This window comes from Patagioenas fasciata, chromosome 1 (assembly GCF_037038585.1).
Source record: "Patagioenas fasciata isolate bPatFas1 chromosome 1, bPatFas1.hap1, whole genome shotgun sequence".
NCBI classification, from domain to species: Eukaryota; Metazoa; Chordata; class Aves; order Columbiformes; family Columbidae; genus Patagioenas; species Patagioenas fasciata.
Window position 1 is genome coordinate 5,169,054 of NC_092520.1, and position 23,302 is coordinate 5,192,355.

At 44.2% G+C, this 23,302-nt stretch overlaps 1 protein-coding gene across 6 annotated transcripts in view; it reads right to left on the reverse strand.

Moving 5' to 3' along the window:
- NARS2 (asparaginyl-tRNA synthetase 2, mitochondrial) overlaps window positions 1-22,798 on the reverse strand; it is a 58,620-nt gene extending 35,822 nt beyond the window's left edge. For 5 of the 6 annotated variants that reach the window (XR_011742042.1, XM_065833234.2, XM_065833224.2 and 2 more), the window contains exons 1-6: window positions 22,579-22,798; window positions 18,790-18,899; window positions 17,789-17,909; window positions 16,398-16,538; window positions 12,677-12,757; window positions 3,344-3,444 (exon numbers count right to left, since the gene is read on the reverse strand). Coding sequence is in view for 5 of the 6 variants with exons in the window: in XM_065833234.2 (XP_065689306.1) it covers window positions 3,344-3,444; window positions 12,677-12,757; window positions 16,398-16,538; window positions 17,789-17,909; window positions 18,790-18,899; window positions 22,579-22,701 (677 nt within the window). In the remaining variant the exon portion in view is untranslated. Of the gene's footprint in view, window positions 1-3,343; window positions 3,445-12,676; window positions 12,758-16,397; window positions 16,539-17,788; window positions 17,910-18,789; window positions 18,900-22,184; window positions 22,308-22,578 lie in introns of those variants that run through there. The other variant, XM_071817554.1, reaches the window with a different exon arrangement.
- Between the last annotated feature and the right edge of the window lie 504 nt (window positions 22,799-23,302).

Genomic DNA, 23,302 nt, shown 5'->3' on the forward strand with positions numbered 1-23,302 from the left:
GGACACGCATATTCCTGCAACCTTCTATCAGACACATTGGTTACTGACTCATCTGAGACTGAGAAGACTGAAGGGAAGACTTGTATTACTGAACAAAGATTTTTCTGGAGACCTTAAAGAGCCTTGAAGATTTACAGCAGCTGACAATGACTCAGACCCCCTGAGCAGTCAACCTAGATGGCGTCGCTGCCAAGACAAAGTACAATGAAATGAGAAGTTGTGCCAACTGGGTCGTTTGTGTCACACTGAGAGACAAGATGAACTTCCTCGACCTTGCCTTCAATAACAAGCACACACGGAACAGCAGACAGTCAATAAACACAGGAAGACCTCTCTTCCCACTTCTCCTCAAAGAGAAAGGTTAAAAACTCACAAATTCTAAGTGTCAGACTCTCCTGTAACCAGCAATAGCACCAAACGGCCCTCGCCATGAAACACAGCCCTGGACAACGCGGGTCCTCAGACGATACCCTGTGGGTTGCAGATGAACTCTTGTCAAGGTCAGCACAAGACTTGGTTCCAGACACATCTGGTAAGTCTTCTCCACATTTCCCCTGCCCAGACTTTTCCAGCCACAGCCTGGACGTTGTTCATGAGCTCTGTCAAGCTAAAAGCAAATTCCAAAGAGACACAACTACCCAGCTGACTTTCTGCTCCCTGCTACATAAACCCCATGGAGAAATTCCTTCCTGGCTCTCATACCTGTCCTGTTCCACCCCTGGTTTCTCATGGACTTCTGCAGGACCTGTCTCTGCATTCCCATGTCCCACAGCAAGTCACAGCAGGATATGGGCCAAGACTGGATGGAGAAAGGTGTCCCAAGCATTTCTATCTCAGCCTCCTCCCACAATTTCTCACAGACCAGTTGTTCCTGAAAGTCCTGAGACCACAGCAAGTCAATGTTTTAATTATGCTAAAGGGAATTTTCAAAGAATAGTTCCTTTTCTGGGCCTGAAAAATTCAGCCTGGCTAAACCAGAGGGCAGCAACAGCGTAAATTTCATAGGATCCAATCCAAAACACATAAATCTTTACTGTTTCGGTTTCTTTTGTTTATTGAGAAGACCAGAACATCTCCAGTTTGTGGGGAGGAGGACTCCCACTTTTTACTGCTCTGAAAGGGTCATGAGAACATGTTCATTTGTCAAGCAGCTCTGGTTACCATCGCACACTTACGTGCTCTGATCACGCAGGAGTCCCGTTCACAGAGTAAGGCCCAATGTGCTACCCGCAAATAAAACCTAATGGGTTTCATCGTATCTATATGGTTAATATTGTGATGCATCACTATGGTGCTTCTGTATCTAGAACAGCTTGATCTATTTTTGAAGACTGAAGGGATTCAACAGCACTTGAGCTGTAGGCTTCAAAAACTCAGCGTGCTTAAATAAAATAAAAATAAGCGGAGCAGGTTCGCAGAACAGCTATACCTCATTATGAATAAACACAGCTTATCTAAATTTAGATGGCAATGGATCCATTTAAAATGCGTGTAAGAACAACATGCTACTGCAAAATAGGAACATGAGGCTCTAACATGATGTACCGCATGATGAAAAGCACTGATTTTTCTTTTTAAGCCATCCTTAGAGCAAAGGGCACCTGAGTGATACCAATGGAAAAAATATTTAGCAGACAGGTCTTGCATCTGTCCTGTTTCACCTTCTGCTCTATCCCAGAACAGGCTGTGTACTATTTAAAGGAAACAGACTGATGTAAGAGAGTGGGACTGTATTTCAAGTTAATCATTACAATCCATACTTATTCTTTGGCCGCATTTGATCTGCGGAATTACGTCTTTCAATAAAGGTCACAACGCGTGACAGTCGATTAAGCCTAACACGCATAAATGTGTTTCATCCCATCTTCTTTTGGGGACGTAAAAAAACTCCATCAACCCTACAGTTAAACAAACCTCTCCCTCATTAACTTTCCCCAGCTAATGTCTGGGATGACGCATCAGTCTTTTGGCTGCCAAGTGACCTGTGCTTCTGTCACAGCAGCCACATGAGAAACATCCCATCCATCGAGAACCTTCAGCTCGGGTATTTCAGCAGACCGCAGCCATCTAGGCGGTCTGGGAAGAGTCACTGTCTCTCAGGGATAAAAAAACAGGCAGAAAACAGCTTTCTGAAGAAATTTATACCTTTTGATTTATATGGAAAACTTGCCCTCTGAACAATTTCCCTGTAGCTATGTACCAGCAGCCAATTAAACTGTGCAACTGTAATTAAATAAAAATCAGCTAAATGTTTATTATTTGGTTCTCAACATCAGATATGAGGCAAGAACTAAGTCTATTAGAAATACTCGTTAGAACCTCCACCTCCATGAAAAGGCAGATCTTCCAAGTTTACATTTTCTAAAGCCAGGGTTTTATCCCTCCCATCTTCAGGAGATTTGCACTGGACAGTAACTAATCACTTTAAAAGTGATCTTAAAGTCACTAGAAGTGTATGATGAAGGCCCTTGGCAAGTGGCAAACAACTGCAGCTCTACTTGCCTGAGACGTGGCCTCTGAGAGGCTTTATCGGGAAGAGGTGACTTGGCTGAAGTGCCACATCCAAGGAGAACCCACCTTGCAAGCGCTCAAAAAACTGTGCCTTCAATAAGGGATTGTGCCAACCAGACTCCCCTTGTTTAATGTACTAATTCAGTTAATTGATTGGGAAAATTCAGTGTAGGTGAGGACCAAACCCCCTAATCAAAGGGAACTGCCACTCTGACAGACTGACACTTTCACCCCTAACAATCTCAGTGAAATATTAACATTAAAGGATAAGCTTAAGGATAATTTTCTTCTTACCCAAGTCAGTATTAATTATTTGACTGTGATCACTTTAGCAGCGAGAATGAACAAAGCAGAAGTGTGATAGCCACAAAACAGGAGAAATGAGAATTAGCAGAAGGAATAAATGCAACAGGAAGACTGAAGGAGACAGAAAAAGGAATCTTAGGAAAAAAGGACAAAAGGAATGTGATGGCTAAAATGAAAGAGATATTCTTGCTGAGACAAGCCAGCTGCGAACAACAAAGAGACACTTAAGGTATTACAATTATTAGCCACAATCCTACAGTCATTCCCAGAAAGGTGATGGCTCCTTCCAATATTCCCAATCCGTGGCAAGCAGGAGACAACTCCCAGTATTTAAAACTAGTTCCCAGACCGGAATTAAAAAGCAGCCTAATTTTCTCCTTCCTAGCCTGGCCTCTCACACCATCATCCAGCCACTGCTGCTCAATTAGATATCTGCCACATCAGATATCTAACAAATACCAACGGGGCAAAATTACCAACCGAGAAGATGCCACAGACCGAACCAAAAACTTATCATTTTGCTCACCCTGTCATCACTTCCAAATGGAGTTGGCCAGAAACTGTCAGGAAGGCAGGCACATTGAAGAAATGGGTCTTTTCCGCAGATTCCCTTGCCTCATTTGACGCCTGTAAGTCAAACAATGAGTAAGAAGTCAGACTATTGGCATTTGAATAAAAAGCACAAGTCCTGGTTTATGTTCCCTTGTTTCTCTTAAAAAATTCCACGAGGTTCAACGCAGTCACTGCTGAGATGGAATCTGACAGTGCGGTAAGTCATAATACAACACTCCCCACCTTTTCTCAGGCTGTCAACGGGCTCTAAAACCTATTCAAGCAAAACACACTAATAAAAACCACCACAAGATTAAGCATTCTTGGGGACTTCTCTTTCTAGAGGCCCGATGCAAATAATGCATCTGGGTAGTGAAAAGTCACATTTGAAGTGGGAAACACGGCAGCTCCCACCTCCACTTTTAGTGAGTTATGAGAAGATGGGTTGTAGGTATCAGAACAACTTGCAGAACAATTTTGTGGCACATACCCCCAGTTATCACCAGCAAAGCTTGGACACGTCAGCACAGAGGAAGGACATGCAGTTCTTTTGGACATTTCTTACGGGGATTGTAAACTGGATTCTCAGAAATTATATCAGTTCAGCTGAGTGGGCAATAATGTGCTAAGATGACACAGCTTCGTGGAGTTTGACTATTTACCCAAAACTTTGCGGGCAGCACAGAGTTTGCACAAAGCTAAAAGAACATGTGGCTCTTCGCTTCTCACCTCTCGCCTTTGTATTTAGGTATGTCAGGAGCTCTAAATTTTCCTCAAAGACTTCTGTTAACTTATGTGTTTAAACACAAGCAGGTGGAGAAACCACATCTCATGTCTTTAGGAAATGCAGACATACCAAATGAAAATTGCTCTGGAACACCTGCTGAAGAACATTTTGCCCAGCAACATACAAAAGAAAGATGTCAGTCTATCAGCCCAGTCTCTAAATGTATGTATTGACTTTTCAGTCTTTACAACCAAGACGAACAGCGAGGGGAAAGGGAAGAATCTCTGTTGTTTGGAAATCAATATTGTCTTAAGACTTGTTATTCAGTCTACAAAATAGCAGAACTGAAACAACATGGAGTCGGAAGCATCAGAGCTTACACATAATAGAGGCACTGAAAAACTATGTTTGTTTCAGCTTTTGCATATCTTTTCAGGTCACCAGATATTTTAAGCAAAAAAACTGACAAGTAATGGAAAACATAATAGGATGTTTAGTGTTTCAGTATGAAACATGGTCTAAAAAAAATAGTCCCATTAGAGTGATGCTATTGTTTTTCAATTTACAGGCACAAACCAAAAATTAGAAGACCTCTTTGTTGGGCGCTTTAGAAGTAATTTGAGCAGAAGGACCGTGCTTCACCAGTTCCCTGGCAGACACTAAGCTGACCCAAGAAAAGCACCAGCTGCCTGGGCTGCCTTAGGCTGAGCTTTGCCAGCAGGTCCCTCCCCTCTGCCCAGCACTGAGGACTCACCAAGCTGTATGAGACCTGAACATACTGGAGTGAGCCGAGCAAAGGACCATGAAGATGATTAACGGAACTGGAGCGTTTTGCATATGAAGAGGTTGAGAAAGCTGGGACTATTCAGCACAAAAGAGAAGGCTCCAAACAGATCTTACCCATGTGCCTAAAGACCTGATGGAAGGGAATGAAGAAGGATCCAGACCCATCTCAGCCGTGCTCACGGGGAGGGCAAAAGGCAATGGGCACAGATTTTGAAAAAGAGACACATGAAATTTCATCCAAAAACAAGAATAAACTTTTTTATTTCCTGTGGGGGTGGTCAAACACTAGAACAGGTTGCCCAGAGAAGCTGTGAAGTCTCCATCTGGGGAGATATTCCAAACTCAGCAGGACAGAGTCTTGGGCAACTTGGTCTAGCTGACCCTGTTTGAGCACAGGGAGATGGATGAGATGATCTCTAGAGGTCACAATTCTGTTATTTAAAAAAAAAAAAACACAACATGAAGATAAATGAGATTTTGTTTCTGCATTTTCTACATTGCAATGTCATTCCTAAGCTCTGCAGGAGTCAAAGGTTCAGGAGAAAAACAGAAGGAAACTTTGAAGATAATATGAGGTTTGGCTGATCTGCATTCACTTCCAGACAGACCCTTTCTTCTGAGATAAGTCTGAAATACCCACTTTTCAAAGTGGAGTTCCTTGGAGTCATGCCAAGTGTTCCCAGCTCAGCTGTGTCACTGCTTCCAGCCACCCTGCTCCCCAACTTGTCATAGGGAGGTTCCGAGGTTTGTTCACTAGCCTTTGATATTCTACAACCTGCCATTTTTCTCAATGAGTCAGAAGACGTTGCTTTTGTCCTCAAAGAGCTCTGCTGCTCATCACAAAGATAAAACGGAGACTGCCAAAGGCTGCAGATCACAAGGCAGTTTTATCTCTTCGCAGCATCACGCTGAAGAAAAGCTTCGTCTTGCTCCACAGAGATCAATGGAAATATGACAATTTGTGGCTGCAACCCCAGGACCGCTTCCTTTGTTTCATGGGTTTTGCAGTTCTAAAAAAACCAAACACCACCACCCAAGGATGCAGAAGCAGGCCCCTATTGTTTTCTTCAAATAAACCCAAAGTATTTGCTCAAAAACAATAAGGATATTAATAAACATACAAACATCCACATACCACAGCCTCAGAGCTGTGGCCAGAACACTAAAGAGAAGAGCCACGTACCACTCCAGTTTCTCCTACAGCAAGCTTAGTTCAGCCACATTCCTCGTTCCACCAGTGAAAAATCCCACCTAATCCTGTAGGATGCAACTTCTAAACAACGAGAAAGGGACGGACTGGAAGCAGGAAAAGAACAGAAGAAATCAGCCATGAAATCTCAACACTTCCCCACAAATCCACAAACAGGATACAGCTGCCTCCAGGAGCTGGGGCTTGGTTTATTTATAATGACTTTGTGTCATTTTTCATTCTCCAAATCAGATGTAATCTCAGGGAGGCAAAGAGAAAATAGACACAACAGTAAGTGACTGGAGGAAGAGTGTGAGAAAGTCCACAGCTCAACTGGACTCATAAAAACCTGCAGCCAGTTTGAGGCCAAGGAGGGATCCCGAGATGCGTCTGCATTGCGAGCAGCTCCTGGGGAGATTCCAACAGAAGGTGAAGAGTGAACATAGCAATATCTTGATAAAATTTTACTCCCCCATTGCCATCTGATCGTCTGCCTCTCCACAGCTCCCCATTCTTCTCTCAAAGCCTGACAGATGGGTGTTGTGAGCTGCAAAAGTCACTTACCATGCAGGGAAAATGAAATGCCTCCCTTTTCCTTCAGAAGGGACCACTTGAGCCAGGAGACATCCTGTAATTAGCGACGTCACATTTCACATGTATCAACATCGATTAACTCACTAGAGGTGGTTCCTCCACTTCACACATTTAAGCACAGGATCAGGTCAAAGTTTTCAAGCACTGTGCCTCAGATTTAAGCTCAGCCTTTCAGATCCAGCTTGCTTCCTTATTATAAACAACCACAACCACTGGCAGAAAACAGATAATAAATAGTATGTGATGCTATCCCTTCACTGCTGACACTGAGTGAGATTGCTTTTCATGTCCATGACCAGCAAAACGAAGTGACAATATTGTGGTGCTTTTATGTCAATTAGATGGACTTCTCTCCCACTTCCCAACCCCAAAACACCTACTTTGTAAAAAATTAGGGGGAAATACTGTCTTTTCTTTCAAGTTCTCTCCACTCTGTAGTCAAAAACTACTCAAATTACTATGAGGAAAGAGGGAATCTGCATGAAACATCTTGGTGTGTCAGAGTAAACGTCCTATAAACATATTAGGATTCAACATCAACATCAAAGGTTTTTTATTCTCATTTTAAATACGAGAACAACTGGATTTAGTACGTGTTTTGTCCTCCATCTCCTCAAATGCCTAATGATTTCGTTTAAAATTATTCCCTTTGATGTCAGCCTTGTACTACCTCTTACTTGAGGCAGTTAGCTTGAGGAGAGTATAAACCGTTTGATTCTGTCTCTCACTCTATGCAAGCCAAATGCACGAAGGGATCAGAAAAAGACTTGAAAAGCTCAGAGAATCCATTGCCCTAGTCCTGGCTCACATCACCACGCTGCAGAAGCTTCACAGCACCACATCTCGAATCTGGACCTGCCCTCTGTGATGTCCTATTATAAACATGAGCAGTTTTCTTTTTTAGGCCACCAGCGCAAAATTCATAACTTCCAAGAAGTTCTCCTTGCAATTCCAGTCCTAATTCTGATCAGCTGGACTTGCACTGGGCAAGAGTGGCTGGTTCTGCTGAGAGAAGCATCTCATAAATATGGACTGGAATTACAGGTGGAGATGAAGCAGGTAGAAACAAGGAGAAACTGGGAGAGCTAGAAAATGCAAGGGCGATCCCTCCCGTTCCAGTTCAGTTCCAGCTCACCCTGATCCTTGCTGAGCACCTCTCTGAAGTCCCAGACTCCCAGGGACTGTGACACATCTCAAAAGGAGAAAACACCTGATAGTCACTAATACCATCATTAATAGCCCCAGGCACCAGTATAGGTGAGGGGTGGACCTGCTGGAAAGCAGCTCTGCAGACAAGGACTTTGGAGTTCTGGTCAACAACAGGTCGGCCATGAGACAACAAGGCGTCCTTGTGGCCAAGAAGGCCAACAGTACCTGGGGTGCATTAAGAAAAGTGTGACCAGCAGGTCGACGGAGGTTGTCCTGCCCCTCTACTCTGCCCTGGTGAGGCCGCATCTGGAGTTCTGTGTTCAGCTCTAGGCTCCTCAGTTTAAGAAGGACAAGGAATTACTGGAGGGAGTCCAGCAGTGCGCTACAAAAATGATGAGGGGTCTGGAGCATCTTTCTTATGAAGAAAGACTGAGAGAGCTGGGGCTGTTCAGCCTGGAGAAGAGAAACCTGAGAGGAGATCTGGTCAGTGTTTATATCTCCAAGGTGGGTGTCAAGAGGATGGACAAGGCTCTTTTCAGTGGTGCCCAAGGACAGGATGAGGGTCAACGGGCACAGACTGAAACACAGGAGGTTCCATCTGAACATGAGGAGAAACTTCTTTCCTTTGAGGTGCCAGAGCCCTAGAACAGGCTGCCCAGAGAGGCTGTGGAGTCTCCTTCTCTGGAGACATTCAAACCCACCTGGACACCTTCCTGTGTGATCTGCTCTGGTGACCCTGCGTTAGCAGGTGGGTTGGACTGGATGATCTCCAGAGGTCCCTTCCAACCCCAACCAGCCTGTGATTTAACTGTGACTCTCCCCAGGAGATCCCAGTCTTCCTTGGCGCTGACAAGGCTTTTTTACAACAGTACCAAACAAAGTTTCTGCATCTAGAGCATCAGGCACAGATTTCTGATGCCACAGTAGGCACAGCCGTGAACTCACAACTTTCAGGGATCTAGAAAATTTTACATTCACTCCTGTGAGCGTGTGGCAAAAAAGTCCCCAAGAGGTAAATACCATACAATCCCTAGATACATTTCAGAGAAGAACAATACCTGGATGTTTTTTGGGGTGTTTAGTATCCCTTCAAACAAAGAAATAGCCTGATCCAGGTGCTGGGTTCAGTCACACAACACCCAGACGCAACGAGGTCCATGTGTGTGAAGAGACATTTACCTCTGTTGGAGCCAACAGGTAGAGTGCAGCACTCCGACACATACAGCATGGTCCCCAGGAAGGAATAAAGCCCCAGGCAATAAAAAACACATGTGAAGATCTACTTTAAAGAGCTGTGAATGCCAACGCAGCTCTTGTGCCTTGAAACTCACTGCATGCTGAGTTCTTTTAAAAGGACACAGCTGGGCAGCAGAGAAAGCGTCTGTCCAGGGCATCATCATATTGGCTGGGCTGGCCTGGGCCAGAAAGATTCTTCCTGAGCACAAAGGAGCCTCCAACTTCTCCACAGCAGCTGAGGACACTCAAGCAAGGAAACTTTCCAGGGAGCGAAGTGGAAAAGACAGAGCAAGAGACCCAGAGAGCAGGAAGCCTTCAACACAGCAGACAGAGTGGGAGGCTACTGAAAATAGCAGGGAACAGACGTACAGCCAGATCACAAAGACAAAAGAAACAGCAGATTTCCTAGGAAACAGCCCCAGAAGGGGACAGGGGAAAGTTTCTTGCGACATACAAAGCTGCTAAGAATTTTAGACTTCAGTAGAAAAACAATTGAGGAAAGGATCTGCCTCGAGGTGCTGAGAGCTGATACAGAGGAATTATTCTCAGATTAAACTAAAATAAAAAGGGAAGTTTTACCCTGCTGATCCGAGTTGCCCTTATTTCAAAAATTACCTCGCCCTGCTTTGCATTCTACTAAAACCCACACTTCAATATTCACCACTCTTTTTGGCATTTTTCAGCAAGTTTACTGTCAGGAAGACAGCACAAGCAAGAGGCTTCCCCCTTACAGTGTTCCACCAAAGGCTGACACTGTCAAAGGCGCAGAAATCCATAAATCAGTGTTGCTGATGGTCTCCATGTGCGTTAAGGTCTGCCTGGCTGTCCTCACACTTCCGGTAGTTTCTCCTCAAACCCACACCTTTCAAGTATAGAAAGTCTCACGTGCAAAGAGATTTCTCTGGAGTTCTTACCACCTTGTTTTATTCTTCAAAATCTCCTTTGTTTACCACCTTCTTTTCACTGTTATGGTACTTTGTTTTAAAAATATTTAACTGAACTGATTTGCCCAGCAGAAAGGGAAGGGATTCTCTCTCATTCCGAGCCCTAGTATGAGAACATCCCAACCAAAACTATGTACAGACTAATCAGAGCACCCCAAACCAAACAAAGATAATGAGGAAGCTGAACACATAAACAAACACAAATCCTACAGGATTAAGAGGTCTAGGAATCAAAGATCATGTGTCTTCAAAAAGCCTTTTCTTCCTAACTCCAGATACATTTTCTCCCATCTCTTTAAGTCTCATGTAAAAACAGATTCCTACTCACTTCACTTTCCACCATTTCCAAAGAATGTGCAGCCACCAGACATTAGTCAGAGGATTAAAATTGTGCCAGTCAGGAGAAGATCGCTATTAAAAGGCAATGGTTCACAGTGGGTACAAAAGCAGCCTCTACTCGGGTCCCAAAGTCTATTCAACCAAAGTTTTCAACTTACTCCAATTCCAGCAGGACAGCTAAACCGGTGAGATTATCAGTTTTATACAACGCTCAAGGGCACTAAAAACAAACCACAAACAACACACCACAAAAGGCAGAAAAAACAACTGGTAAGCAGCAGGTGTAACTACTACAAGTTCAACACCAATAGGAGACCAATTTTTGTTCTGGCCACAACTGCAAGATAGATCTTAAAACTTTAAGTATAGGAATTAAACGTTTAAACTGAAGAATCTAATATGCAGGTTGCTTTCACCAATTCCCATCACCATAACTCTGGGCTACCGCTCAAATATAAGAGAAAGAGAAATTTATTCTCACTCTTGGCCTGTGCAAGCAGTGAATTAAGGGCTAGTTTAAAAGTGACTGAATACAGCAGACAGGGGATGTGTTGATGCTTGGATTGATTAAAAGCATCAGGTGATTCTGGGCTTGTTGAAAATATCACACCCTTATTTTTATGTTTGACACCCTTATTTTTATGTCCTACAGCCTCAAATGCATGGCCCAAAGAAGGCTTAATCTTCCCCAGATTTCTACTGTCAAGAAACAGCATCACTGCTCCAGTGGAGTGAAGCGCCTGCAGCGGGATAGCAAGTGGTCTGGGATCTCTGCTGGTCAAGACCAATTTTGAACAGAGCTTTGCAGAAACAAAACCAAGTCCTAAATTAAGCCAGACAATGAACTGGTGCTCAAAGAAGAAACAGGAAATCAGGGAGAACTTCCCACTCAGCAGCACCAGAGGGCTTCTGTGAGCCCTTTCTTTGTCATTTGATGGGATCTGACTCCGCACTCACACTTTTCCAGCAGAGCTGTCTCTATGTTTCTCCAAAACAGGTATTATTTACATCTAAGCATCCACACTGGAGAGAGAGCAAGAGATTTGCCTTAAACTGTGCATTTAGTTAAGATCCATGTTATACAAGTTTCAGACTCGCACTTTAGCACCTCAATCAACATTTGCATCAGCGCTTCTGTTCCTACCAGCCACCTACGCCGCCGTCCTGCATCCTCTACAGCTTTCAAGTGGATACAATTTGTACCAAAGACGTAATACACTGTACAGCTGCAAACTGTATAATGTTCCCATCATTAAGTGCCACTTGTTTTCACATCTTAATTTGCATGCAACAGCCTGGAACGAACCTTTGGTAGCATTAAGGGATCTCAATTAAACAGAAACAATTTAGTTTGGCTAATCAACTCTATTGTCCCAGCAAGCAAAAAGCTGAGCCACATGTAACTGGTCTGGAAGGGAATCACCAGTAGCACAGGTTAGACCTTGAAATCCTGAAAAACCAGCACACGGAGGCTTTTTGTCATGAGGTTGTGCAGGGAGTGGAGGACGCGATACCGCAGCAAACAGCTGCTACCTCAACAATTTTTCCTTTTGCTTACAGATGATTCACCAGCAAGGCTGGAGTCCATAAGCATAAGTGGCGATGGATGTAATTGTTTGAGACAGAAGAGTGAATTTCAAATATAGAAGTATAAAAGGCAGATGGAGTTTCTTCTGATTCATGGATGTGGGGGTTAGGAATCTTATGAAATCTGTGGGCAAGATCTTAATGGTTAAAGCTGTTTTTAAGTTTGATAGGAGGTTTTGACCCAAGACATACAATAGTTTATATAATGATAGATTGTGGCAGCAATTTGGTGGATGAATGGGGAGACTTAGCAATACTGGAGGATAATTACTCCAATGTAGAGAGGAACAAGTACACAGGTGAATAAGGGTTTTAGGTATTGCTGACTTTCTTCTGAGGAGTTAAAACATGGTGAACTATATTCTTCAGTTCAAAGCTAAGAAATACTTGTGTGTAGTAGGCTGTCCTGAATGTCCCATCCCACCTCTTTGGCTCTTATTGATCACATCTTCCTGTTTAACAAGATGTTGCACCTCCCTCTGTTGTTCTTTGTAAACTTTTCCACAGCACCAGTGACAAACAATCAATACAAAAAATGCTGATCAATGCACAAAACAGCAATAAGATTAAAGAAGTAATGCATCTGTTTAACTCTGAATTACTAGCTGAAGCAAAGGACTGATACATTAAAAAACGTAATCACAAAAGTACATAGAGGAGAGGTTTTGTGAAGACAAATATTTCCTCTTACCTTCAGTGACTCCAGAATCGCTCTGCAAGCAAAAATCAAAACAAACTTTACGCAACCCAACTTACCTCTATTTGAAAGAGTTCCCCAGCACCTTCACAGTCATTCGATGTAATTATGGGGGTATGAATGTGCACATAGCCATTATCCTGGAACAGATAAAACACAAAAAAATTAACTAAAGATATCAAACATCAACTTAGAGGATGCATCACCCACCACACATCAGAACCCAGCTATTAGCCCTCAACCAGGACAGCTTATGGACTCTTTCATGCAACTTTTGCCTCACATGACAGAGGACTAACCAAACACTAGCATAATTTACAAATAAATGTCTACTACGTGTGCTCTTTCCCTCCATGTTTCATAAAGAAATGAGATTTACGCCATTACTACAGGTTTTTGCAACCACCCATCTCCACACCATTTCCCTTTCTCCTCACCTCCTCCACTATTTTCAGATTTTTGGGCAGTTTCAATCCAATTCACCCCTACGGCCTTAACACTTCAGTCTCTTGCAGTGTTTTGAAAGCTGGTGGTTAGGCAGAAGACACTCTCAGCGTTCCCCACTAAGAGAAATGGTCAACTGTGTTAGATGACAGAAATCACACGCTGCATGGGAAAGAGGCCTTAAAACCACTCAATTCACCACAAAAATGTCATTCCCACCTTGCATCTTCTGAGATATCAAACTGATTTTAGAGCCAGGGTACACCCTGGCTTGGTCATGTTTTGAGTACCTGGAGAATTACCCACTCACGTAACAGTTCATCGATCCAGCAGAAGCCTTCAAAAGCAGGAAAGTTGTAGGAAGAAAGAGCCGTGTTTTCTGGGTTTCTCTGCAGTGCAACCCCATTTTCAGCGGATGGGTACATCAAGCAGAGCTCAGACAATCACATACAGCATGTCAGAGGCAAAACCAGGAACAGAACTCTACTAATTGTCACCTTTCCACCGTAGCCTCACTACAGAGATCACTGGTGGAGCACAGAGATCATACCTGTGCATGTCAAGGCAAACGAGAAGTGGGAAGTGGTCGATTTCAGCTGTGAACAAAGGATTTGTTTTCTCTTGCATCACTGTAATGTGTGGCACAAAGGGAACCCCTTTAAAATCAGGGTGTGCCAGCATTAGCATGTTACAGGCAACGATGTGTCATAATCCATCGTCTATTTACACAAAACACTAATTTATAAAAGAGATTAAAAAGCAAATGTTTGTGAAAGCTTAGTTTCACAGCTTTTACCAGAATAATACAGATTGATCATTCACATGACAGGTCCTGGTCCTTATCACCAGCTACCTCAAAGGCTAAGAAGACAGGAGCAGTAATTACTGCCCATTCTCAGAATCAAACTAAAATTAATTTGGAACAAATAGTTCACACAGACACGCAATGTGTTTTGTGAAGTACTATTATATGACCAAGAGGGAGCAAAGAGCAAGGAGCTCTTGGTTCCAGGTACAAAGACCTTGGCTTGTCGAGTGCTTGGCAGAAGCTCCTCACTGAGATCCAGTTACTGCACAGAAAGAAGTTTCGAAGCCCAGAACCACTTGCTTTGCCTGGGGAAGGTAGTTTCAGCCCATCAGTACAAAACATAGCTCTCTGTCGCAATCCCACACACACTTGAGAGACGTGTTGGTCATATGGCCTCCTAACCTTACATAAGAAATTGGAAAACTGGCTAAATTCCTCACATGGTGGTAGCAGTTGCTGTAAAGTAGCACATTTTACACAGAAGACCCTTCACATGCTTTGGAATCGCACAGGTCTGAAAGATGAGAATCCCAGAAAAAATTCTTGCATAGTTCCCCTTATAAAAGCTCCTAAAATACCTCAAGTCACATTACTGGCTCTGACAAACCCAGAGGTGCGTTAATGTGCCAAGTGGAGGTTGCCATTCACATTGCAACTATTTCACTGTGCCTAGAAAAAATGTTCCTCTCCCACATGGACCACAATACTCAGAAAAAGATTTGAAGATGACATTTTAGACTTTGACATCATAACAGGCTGCCCAGGGCAGTGGTGGAGTCACCATCCCTGAAGGGGTTTAAGAGGCATTTAGACAAGGTCCTTAGGGACATGGTTTAGTGCTAGACTTAGGTTATGATTGGACTTGATGATCTTGAGGGTCTCTTCCAACCGAAATGATTCTATGATTCTATGAACAAAGGCTTGAGTCATTCACTGCTGGAAATGAATAGGCTAAAAATGTTAAAAGTTACAGAGAGTCTATGTAATTTTGAGTATGTATTCAAAAAAAACCCACTTATTTTCTTTCACCATTAGGCTCTTTATAGCCTTGCACAGTGAAAACACTCATGTTATACTTTCTAGTTATGATATGTTCTGCCATTGTCAAGCTGGAAATTGCAACATTCTTGGGATGATGTAGGTGGCAATCTAAAAAGACTTCATTCCATCAGAAACGGGACAAACCGCAGACGTTCCTGGCATTAGAAGAATTGTGACATAAGCATTTGCAAATATCAGGTCTGGGACCAGTTTTCCTTATCCCTTTAAAAATAACTCTAGTGTAGCTGCTGCTAAAGTAATCATACTTTATATTTTTTAATACTGGCTGGGTCTTTGAGCATTTTAAACAGGAAGATATGTCAGAGTCTGAGTTGGAGCTAATTTGGAGAAGCCAAGCCTTTGTCACAATAAGATGCTTTTTGTATCTCAGCTGGCTCCCTGGTGTCTGAAATGACAAATTCTGGCAGGCAATGCCATCTAGTGGCAATTCACCGGAGTCCCAACAGAGCTGGGTTCTGTCTGATGAGCTGACACAATCCTGACACCAGCAGGAGCTTTACCTGACACAGTATTTCTATCAGGTTCTTTAAAAAAAAACCCAACAACCTGACTTTTAAACACCATGTAATTCCATAAAGATAACTCCTAGAGCAAGCAAGCCTCCTTTGCCACTGCAGTCAACAAATACCAGCAAACTCGCAACCAGAAATGCCATCTCAACGATTCTGACCTGTTCTTTGGGCCATCCTAATTACTACATATGCATTTTGTAATGAGTGCTCTGAAGATGATTCTACTCAAACTAAAGCCATATTTATTTCAATGAACAGCTTTAGAAGGGCTCAAGTGTGCCAGAGGTCTTGCTACCTTTGTTGTAAAATGGTGTGGTGTCTATATGGCATCTGGAATCAGTTAATCACTGTCCCCACGACCAGCACAAAGCCTGTACCATTGTCACAGCCTAAGAGGGACACAATTGCAGAACACAGGTGCCTCACACCCATCCGTCTCAAATACATCAAAACAGGAGTGCCCTAATCTCAGCTAACGGCACCCAGACAGACTTGTGATCCAGGAACAGAAAACTAAGAACTGAGAGGAAAAAATATGAAACTCTGAGTTGGTTTGTCCGTTGCCTTCCTGCATCGCAGATTTTTTCTGTGTGGGAGGAGGTTTCTGTCCAAGGACCATCAGGTCACTGCTGAGGGTGGGTTAAATGACTCCATACTACATCATGTTCCACAGACCACACACACTCACAGGCAATTATATTGCAACTTAGTGAAAGGGATAAAATACCAACCAGGAAATGGGTTGAAATATAGTAACAAGACCGCAGATGTGCTAACCTGACCATAAGCAACAGTCTGGCCAAGGCCTCAGCCAGGCGCAGGCCTGGAAACAAAACCACCATGTCCAAAATCCAGACCCTGCAGTCAAAACATCACACTGCCCTCCCAACACACTCTTGTGAAGTCAGACTGGGGGAGTGTGTTGCACACAAGGCTCGGTACAGAAGGCACTACCTGGAAGAAGGAGTGGATGGCTGCAGTCGCTTCGCTGCGGATTCTCAACAGGGAGCCCAGCGTGTTGTTCCTGCATCGCAGGTGAGGGAACTGCCGGACGTACTCCAGTGGGTGCCTCTCCTTCATTTTCAGCGGGAACAACTGAAAACGATAAGGAAAGAAAACCAAGAGGATGAGAACTTGGAGTTAATATAGTTTTATTGCTATCCATGGAATACCATCAGCCTCCTAAAACACAGTCATCATTACAGATGAGAGAACTAGATGCTTTTGCCTATCTTTCCTAGTTATTTTGTGGATTTTCTAATGCTTGTGGCAGACCAAGAGCCATCAGTACAAAAAAAAAGGATGTAGCACTGCGAAACACTCCACTTTTGGGATGCTGAGCCCCCTTGAAAGCCAACTGTTCATCTCAGTGCTGCAATAACGAGCTGGTTCCACATGTGCCTGTGGCAGATATGGTTCTGCCAATCTGGAGTGTTTTGCCAGTCCCACCGCTTCTCCAATTCGTATCCCAGTCAGATTTATCAGGTAAAACACCCAGCACAGGTAACTGCTTCGAGGTGGGATAAATCAGAAACAGTACCGCCAGCAGGCCCAGGGCAGTGACTGTCCCCTGCACTGGGCATTGGGGAGGCCAGACCTTGAATCCTGGGGTCAGTTTTGGGCCCATCAAGACAAGAAAGACCTTGAGGTGCTGGAGTAGAGTTCAGAGAAGGGAATGGAGCTGGGGAAGGGGCTGGAGCACAAGTGTGATGGGAGAGCTGAGGGACCTGGGGGGTTCAGCTGGAGAACAGGAGCTGAGGGGAGACCTTCTGATCTCTGAACTGCCTGAAAGGAGCTTGGAGCATGGAGGGTGTTGGTCTGATCTCCTAAGTAACAAGCGACAGAACAAGAGGAAATGGCCTCAAGTTGTGCCAGGGGAGGTTTAGATTGGATATCGATAAAAAATTCTTCCCAGAAGGGGCTGTTGGGCATTGGAACAGGCTGCCCAGGGCAGTGGTGGAGTCACCATTTCTGGAGGGGTTTAAAAGATGCGTAGATGATGTTCTTAGGGACATGGTTTAGTGACACTGTTGGGTTTATGGTTGGACTCCATGATCTGGAGGGCCTTTTCCAGTCAAAATGGTTCTATGAAATACACACTCTTAGCTGCCATATGTGCACCAGTTTCCATGTTAGAAGCAGCTCTGTCCCCAAAGCGAGCTTCCATGATGATCCCTCATTTCTCTTTTGACATACCCTATAGACATTGCTGACAAATCAAAGCCCGCAGGAACACTCAGACTTAAAGAACATAGAGTGTGAAGCATGTTTTGCTGGATACTCAGACTTTCGAAATAAATTCCCAAAGTGGTCCTACTGGTTGGACATCTCCTGTGGTGACGTACCCAAGTATCACAAGGTCCCACCACACGGATGGTTTCAGCTTTCAGCTCCATGTTTTGCATCCTGTGAGGACTTTTGACCAGTTTCCCTTCCACTTCCACTGCGCTTCCAAAAGTCAGGTCTCTAAGAAAGCAAGAGAAAACAACAACTAAGTAGGTGCTGATACAAAGTCAACTACATTCAGAAGACAGATTCCTGTTATTTAGCTGGACCACTCGAGATTACAAGAGATACTGCAGCCATAGGGCTCAACTGATGAAATGAAAAATTATTGCATGTATAGTTGGGAATGTGAATAGATTCACAAAGCTATAGAATAATTTAGGACAAGCTAGGAGTGTTGGGCAAGTGAAGGGAAAAGAAACAGGTTTTTATCAGAATGGGCTATTGGTGGGGACAAACCAGGCTCATAGAAAATAAATAAATACATAAATAAATCAAGTTACACGCAGAAGGTTCCTGGATCATCCTGAAACTCCCAACCCTAGCTCAAAGGAAAAATAAAAGTAACAAACAAAATGAAGCCGTAAAACAAGTGCACTATTTTATGTTCTTATTATAATAGAACAGGCATGCCTGTCTAGGGGGTATATGTAACAAGCCCGGTCTCCAGTTGTTACGAGAATAGCAACAGCGCTCTCCAGATTTCTGGGGAACAGTCGCCCTGGCTACGTTGTGTGACTTCCAAGCAAGCCCAGCCGTAGTCCCGAATGCCCACACTGCTACAGCTCTTAAAAAATGTGATCCAAATTAATCTCACAGGACAAGCAGCTGAACAACAAGGCCTCAGCTGAGTGGAGACAGAGTAATCAGACACTTTCCACCTAAAAAACACATCCAGGGAGCCCAGAGTGCAGTATTGCCTTTCCTGTGGTCAGGGATCAGCTGCTGGAGCCTCAACCAGCAGTCTGGTGAGTCAGTGGGATGGGAGGGGAAGCCTGAGTAGACCCCTCCAAGCACTGATTAACAGAGATATTTCTCCAGGTATCTCGAATTAACCGACCTATTTTCCAGGCTGGGATCAGCAACCACCTGGAGGTTTTCCAGAGAACTTCCATCGTTTATATGCAGGAACAAAACTTCCTTCTGGGCCCGGACAGAGCGGACCCAGCCCTAGAGGGAAAGGAAAAAGACATTTGTTATTTCTTGGCATGGGCTCTACGTAGACTTGCTCTTCGCCCAGTTAAGCTGGACATGCTACTTTCAGGGCTATTTCAACTTCCCGTTGAAATCAAAGGAAATCTTTCTTTAGGGGCAATAAAAACAACCTTTTTTTTAAAGTCAGTGAGTTTTCTTATTGACTTCAAAGCAAAGAGAAACAAAATCTTAGGCAGAGACATCGATTCGCCTCCTGAGTACAGCAGGAATAACTAAAATCTACCTGCACCTCTGGGGAGCTGGGAATCCGGAAAGCGGCAAAGCACTCTGAAGATGAAAAGCATTTTAACAAAGTATACAATGTTAGTGATGTCCCTTCAAAACACTTCTTAAAGAATCATATAATTGTTTAGGTTGGACAAGACCTTTAAGACCATCAAGTGCAACCGTTAACCCAACATGGCCAAGTCCACCTCTAAACCCTGTCCCTAAGAACCTCATCCGGGTGTCTTACTGCAACACGAGAGACCGGTAACACACAGTTCTTTATAACACACTCAAGACTGTTTTGATGGTTTTTAGTTCCAATTTTTGTCGCTGTATCACCTGTAGGAAGGTTTTTAGTTCCAATTTTTGTCACTGTATCACCCGTAGGAAGGTTCCAACTAGATGCCCTATTTGTTCACTTACATGCTCTAAGCCATTGCACTGCTGCACCCAATAGATTCAGGTGAAAAATTACATATTCACTCAAAACAAAAATCAGAATTAATGCCCTGATAGTTTTAGATGTTTCTCCTCACATATCAAAATCAAGACCACTACACTGTCCCCATTGATAAAATATATTAAGAAGAAATCTAGAAGTGTTCTTGTCTAGATTGACAAGAAGAATTAAAACAGTAACACAGCTCTTCATTAAAGTAGAACTGACCATGCATCAGACTAGTGTCTTAATTTGAGGTTTTCAATGGGAAACAATATTTCGCTTAAAAAGAAATTAAAAAAATCTAAGTCAGTACCCAGGCATCAAGCAAAAGTAATAGCATCCAAGCTACAACTCCCTTAGCTGCTCTCCAGCCCACAAGAGTTGAGAAAAACCTGCCCAGAAAAGCAAAATTATGCGCTGGGGAGATTCTGTCTCATCTTATAATAATACTGTAGAGAACAACTGAAAACAGTGCTGATTAAACAACCAAACTGCCTCTTCTCCAATCAGTTTTGTCTTTTGCTTAACTATTAAGTGCCCAAGCAGTTCAAATGACTTCAAACTGCACAGGTGCTTTAGAGATTTTATACTTGGTAAACCAATGTGAATTCACCTACTTCAGTTGTCTAGACTGAACAAACCCCAAGAATTAAACAGTACCAAAAGTAAAGCATCCTTAAAATTAAAGCATGACTAACATAGACAAGCCCTTAGGCAGGCTTGTATAAATGGGGCGAGTACAACTGCATAAAAGAACTACGGAAGATTTTAAAGCCATAAATCTAAGGATTAACAAAACTTCAGCTTTTGCTCCAACTTCACAATTCCAGACAGGTGTTTACCTAAATGACCACTACAGGGTGTCCTACCTGAGGCAAGAAATAACGCAAGAAACAAGAATCTAAAAATAAAGTCTGATCACCTGGGCATCCTCATAGTCTTATGGCTAAAGCAACAGGGGTTTAAAAGGTATTTCATACAATATCAGGCCTGAAGCTGTTGTGCCTACCCTCTGTAAATCCCCAGAACATGTCATTTATCTTATACTTGATGCACAATGTTTAATGTATAATGGTAGATGTTTTTTCCCCAGTTTCTTTCCTCTTAAGTGCTCCTTAATGAAACACACAAAATCCCTGAACAAAGAAACATTCTCCAGAGCTTTTCTTCCACCTCATCAGGCTGTTCTGGGATCTGTTAAATAATGAGATGAGTTTTACATCCTGCAATAGGAAATACGAGCGTACCCACGGGCTTGTACTGAAAAGCAGCTGTGGCAACACATTTTGACCACTTCAGACCTCAGGAGAAGCAATGTGTAGTGACAATCCCGACTCAGACTAGTCTGCACATTCCAAAAACCTGGCCATAACTGGGCTGGTTTTAAGCTACATCAGGTCCCCAACCCAGTTTAATACAAAAAAAAAAAAAAAAAAAAACACACAAAAATATTTTTGCCAGCACAGAAAAATTAAGAAGGGTGCTATTGCCCATTTTAGCATCAGTTTATTTCAGCTTGCATTATTCATAAAACTACAGCTGAAAAGCACCGATACTGGATGAGCATCTTCCTACCGTATCAGGCTTCATCTACGCATGTGCAGGAATATCAGTGTGCTACAAACTGATTTTGGGGTCAGCAGAATTGTCAGATGGTTTGGGTTGGAAGGGACCTTTAAAGATCATCTAGTCTAACCCCCTGCCATGGGCAGGGACACCTTCCATTAGACCAGGTCATTCAAAGCCCTGTCCAGCCTGATCTTGGACACCTCCACGGATGGCGCATCCAGAGCTTCTCTGGGCAGCCTGTTCCAGTGCTTCACCACCCTCACTGTAAAGAACTTCTTCCTTATAAATCTAAATCTGCCTTCTTTCAGTTTAGTTTAAAACTCTTACCAAGTACCTCAGTCCTTTACAGATTCATCCAGAAATACTGACAACTGTAGTTCTAGCCAAGGAAGGGCCTTGCAGTAAAACGGGGACTAAGTGTCTGCAATCACTGCTCTGTCAGTCAGGAACACGAGAAAACACAACTCTGTGCTGAGGGAAGGGGGAGAGCTCCATTGCTAAAAAGTCCATTTATCTTAGTCTACCTTGGTTCACAACAGGAGTCAGACATGAACAGGAATGAAACCGTAATCGCTGGCTCTAACAGACACAGCTATACACCGAGAGGGAGGACAAATCTTTAAAAACATCAGTGCACAGGCAATGGTTCATATTCCCAAACCAAAGAGATGATAACACCAAAACTGGACGAAACATGTTTCAGCACAACCCATCACAGTAACAGCCCTTCCCTGCACGTGCCCTGAGTAACTCCAAAGCTTCGTATCTGAACTAATTATGACAAACTGAACAAATGCACTAAGATCTGGGTCTTGAGGCTGAAAAGGAGATGCAGAAGTTTAGTAAAATGTGCTGTGGAGGTTTTCACTTTTCTCCCTGAAGCATTGGCACTGAAACCAAGGTGGGCCAGGCCACTCCAGCCCCTCTCCTGTCCATTAAGGCTCCAGGTCAAGTCACTACAACAGAATCACAGGCTGGTTGGGGTTGGAAGGGACCTCTGGAGATCATCCAGTCCAACCCACCTGCTAACGCAGGGTCACCAGAGCAGATCACACAGGAAGGTGTCCAGGTGGGTTTGAATGTCTGCAGAGAAGGAGACTCCACAGCCTCTCTGGGCAGCCTGGGCCAGGGCTCTGGGATCTCACAGCAAAAAATTTCCCCTCATATTCAGATGGAACCTCTTGTGTTTCAGTCTGCGCCCACTGCACCTACTCCTGTCACTGGGCACCACTGAACAGAGTCTGGTCCATCCCCTGACACCCACCCTGGAGATATTTATAAACGCTATCAGATCCCCTCTAACGCCTCATCTGCAGACTGAACAGCCCCAGCTCCCTCAGTCTCTCCTCATAAGAAAGATGCCCCAGACCCCTCACCATTTACTACCAGGCACACCCCGACCTCCCGCCCACAGACCTGCACTTTAACCTCGTCAGCCGGCTCTCGGGCCCCCAGCGCCTCACGGACCCGCAGCCGCACCGCCCGCGGCAGGGAGGAGCAGCAGCGGAGGGCCTGCCAGCCGCACCGGGCCCTCAGCATGGTAGAGACCTAGCGAGGCTGCTGCCCACAGCGACCCGGCCTCATCCCGCCCGACCGCCCGCTCCGCTCCCGCTCCACACGGCTCCGTAGAGGCAAAGCCCCACCACACCACCCCACGTGATCGACCGCATCCAATGGCCGCTGAGGGGTGCCTCAGCGAGCCAATCGGAACGAAAGAGAGAGCAGTTGGACGGGCTGCCCTTTCCGCCGCCTCGGCGCAAGGGTCTCTGGGAAATGTAGTTCAAGGCGGATGCGCTGGAGATGGGGTTGTGTTATGGCAGCTTTGGGCACCACACAATGGAAAGGATATAAAGCTACTGCAGAGAGTCCAGAACAGGGTCATGAAGGTGGTGAATGGTTTGGAGGGGAAGCCGTATGAGGAGCACCTTAAGTCACTTGGTTCGTTCAGCCTGGAGAAGAGGAGACTGAGGGGAGAGCTCATGGCTGCTACAGCTTCATCACAAGGGGAGGAGGACGGGCAGGTGCTGATCTCTTCTCTTTAGTGACCAACAACAGAATCCGAGGGAATGGCAGGAAGATGTGCCAGGGGAGGTTCAGGTTGGACATGAGGAAAAGGTTCTTCACCCAGAGGTGCTGGACA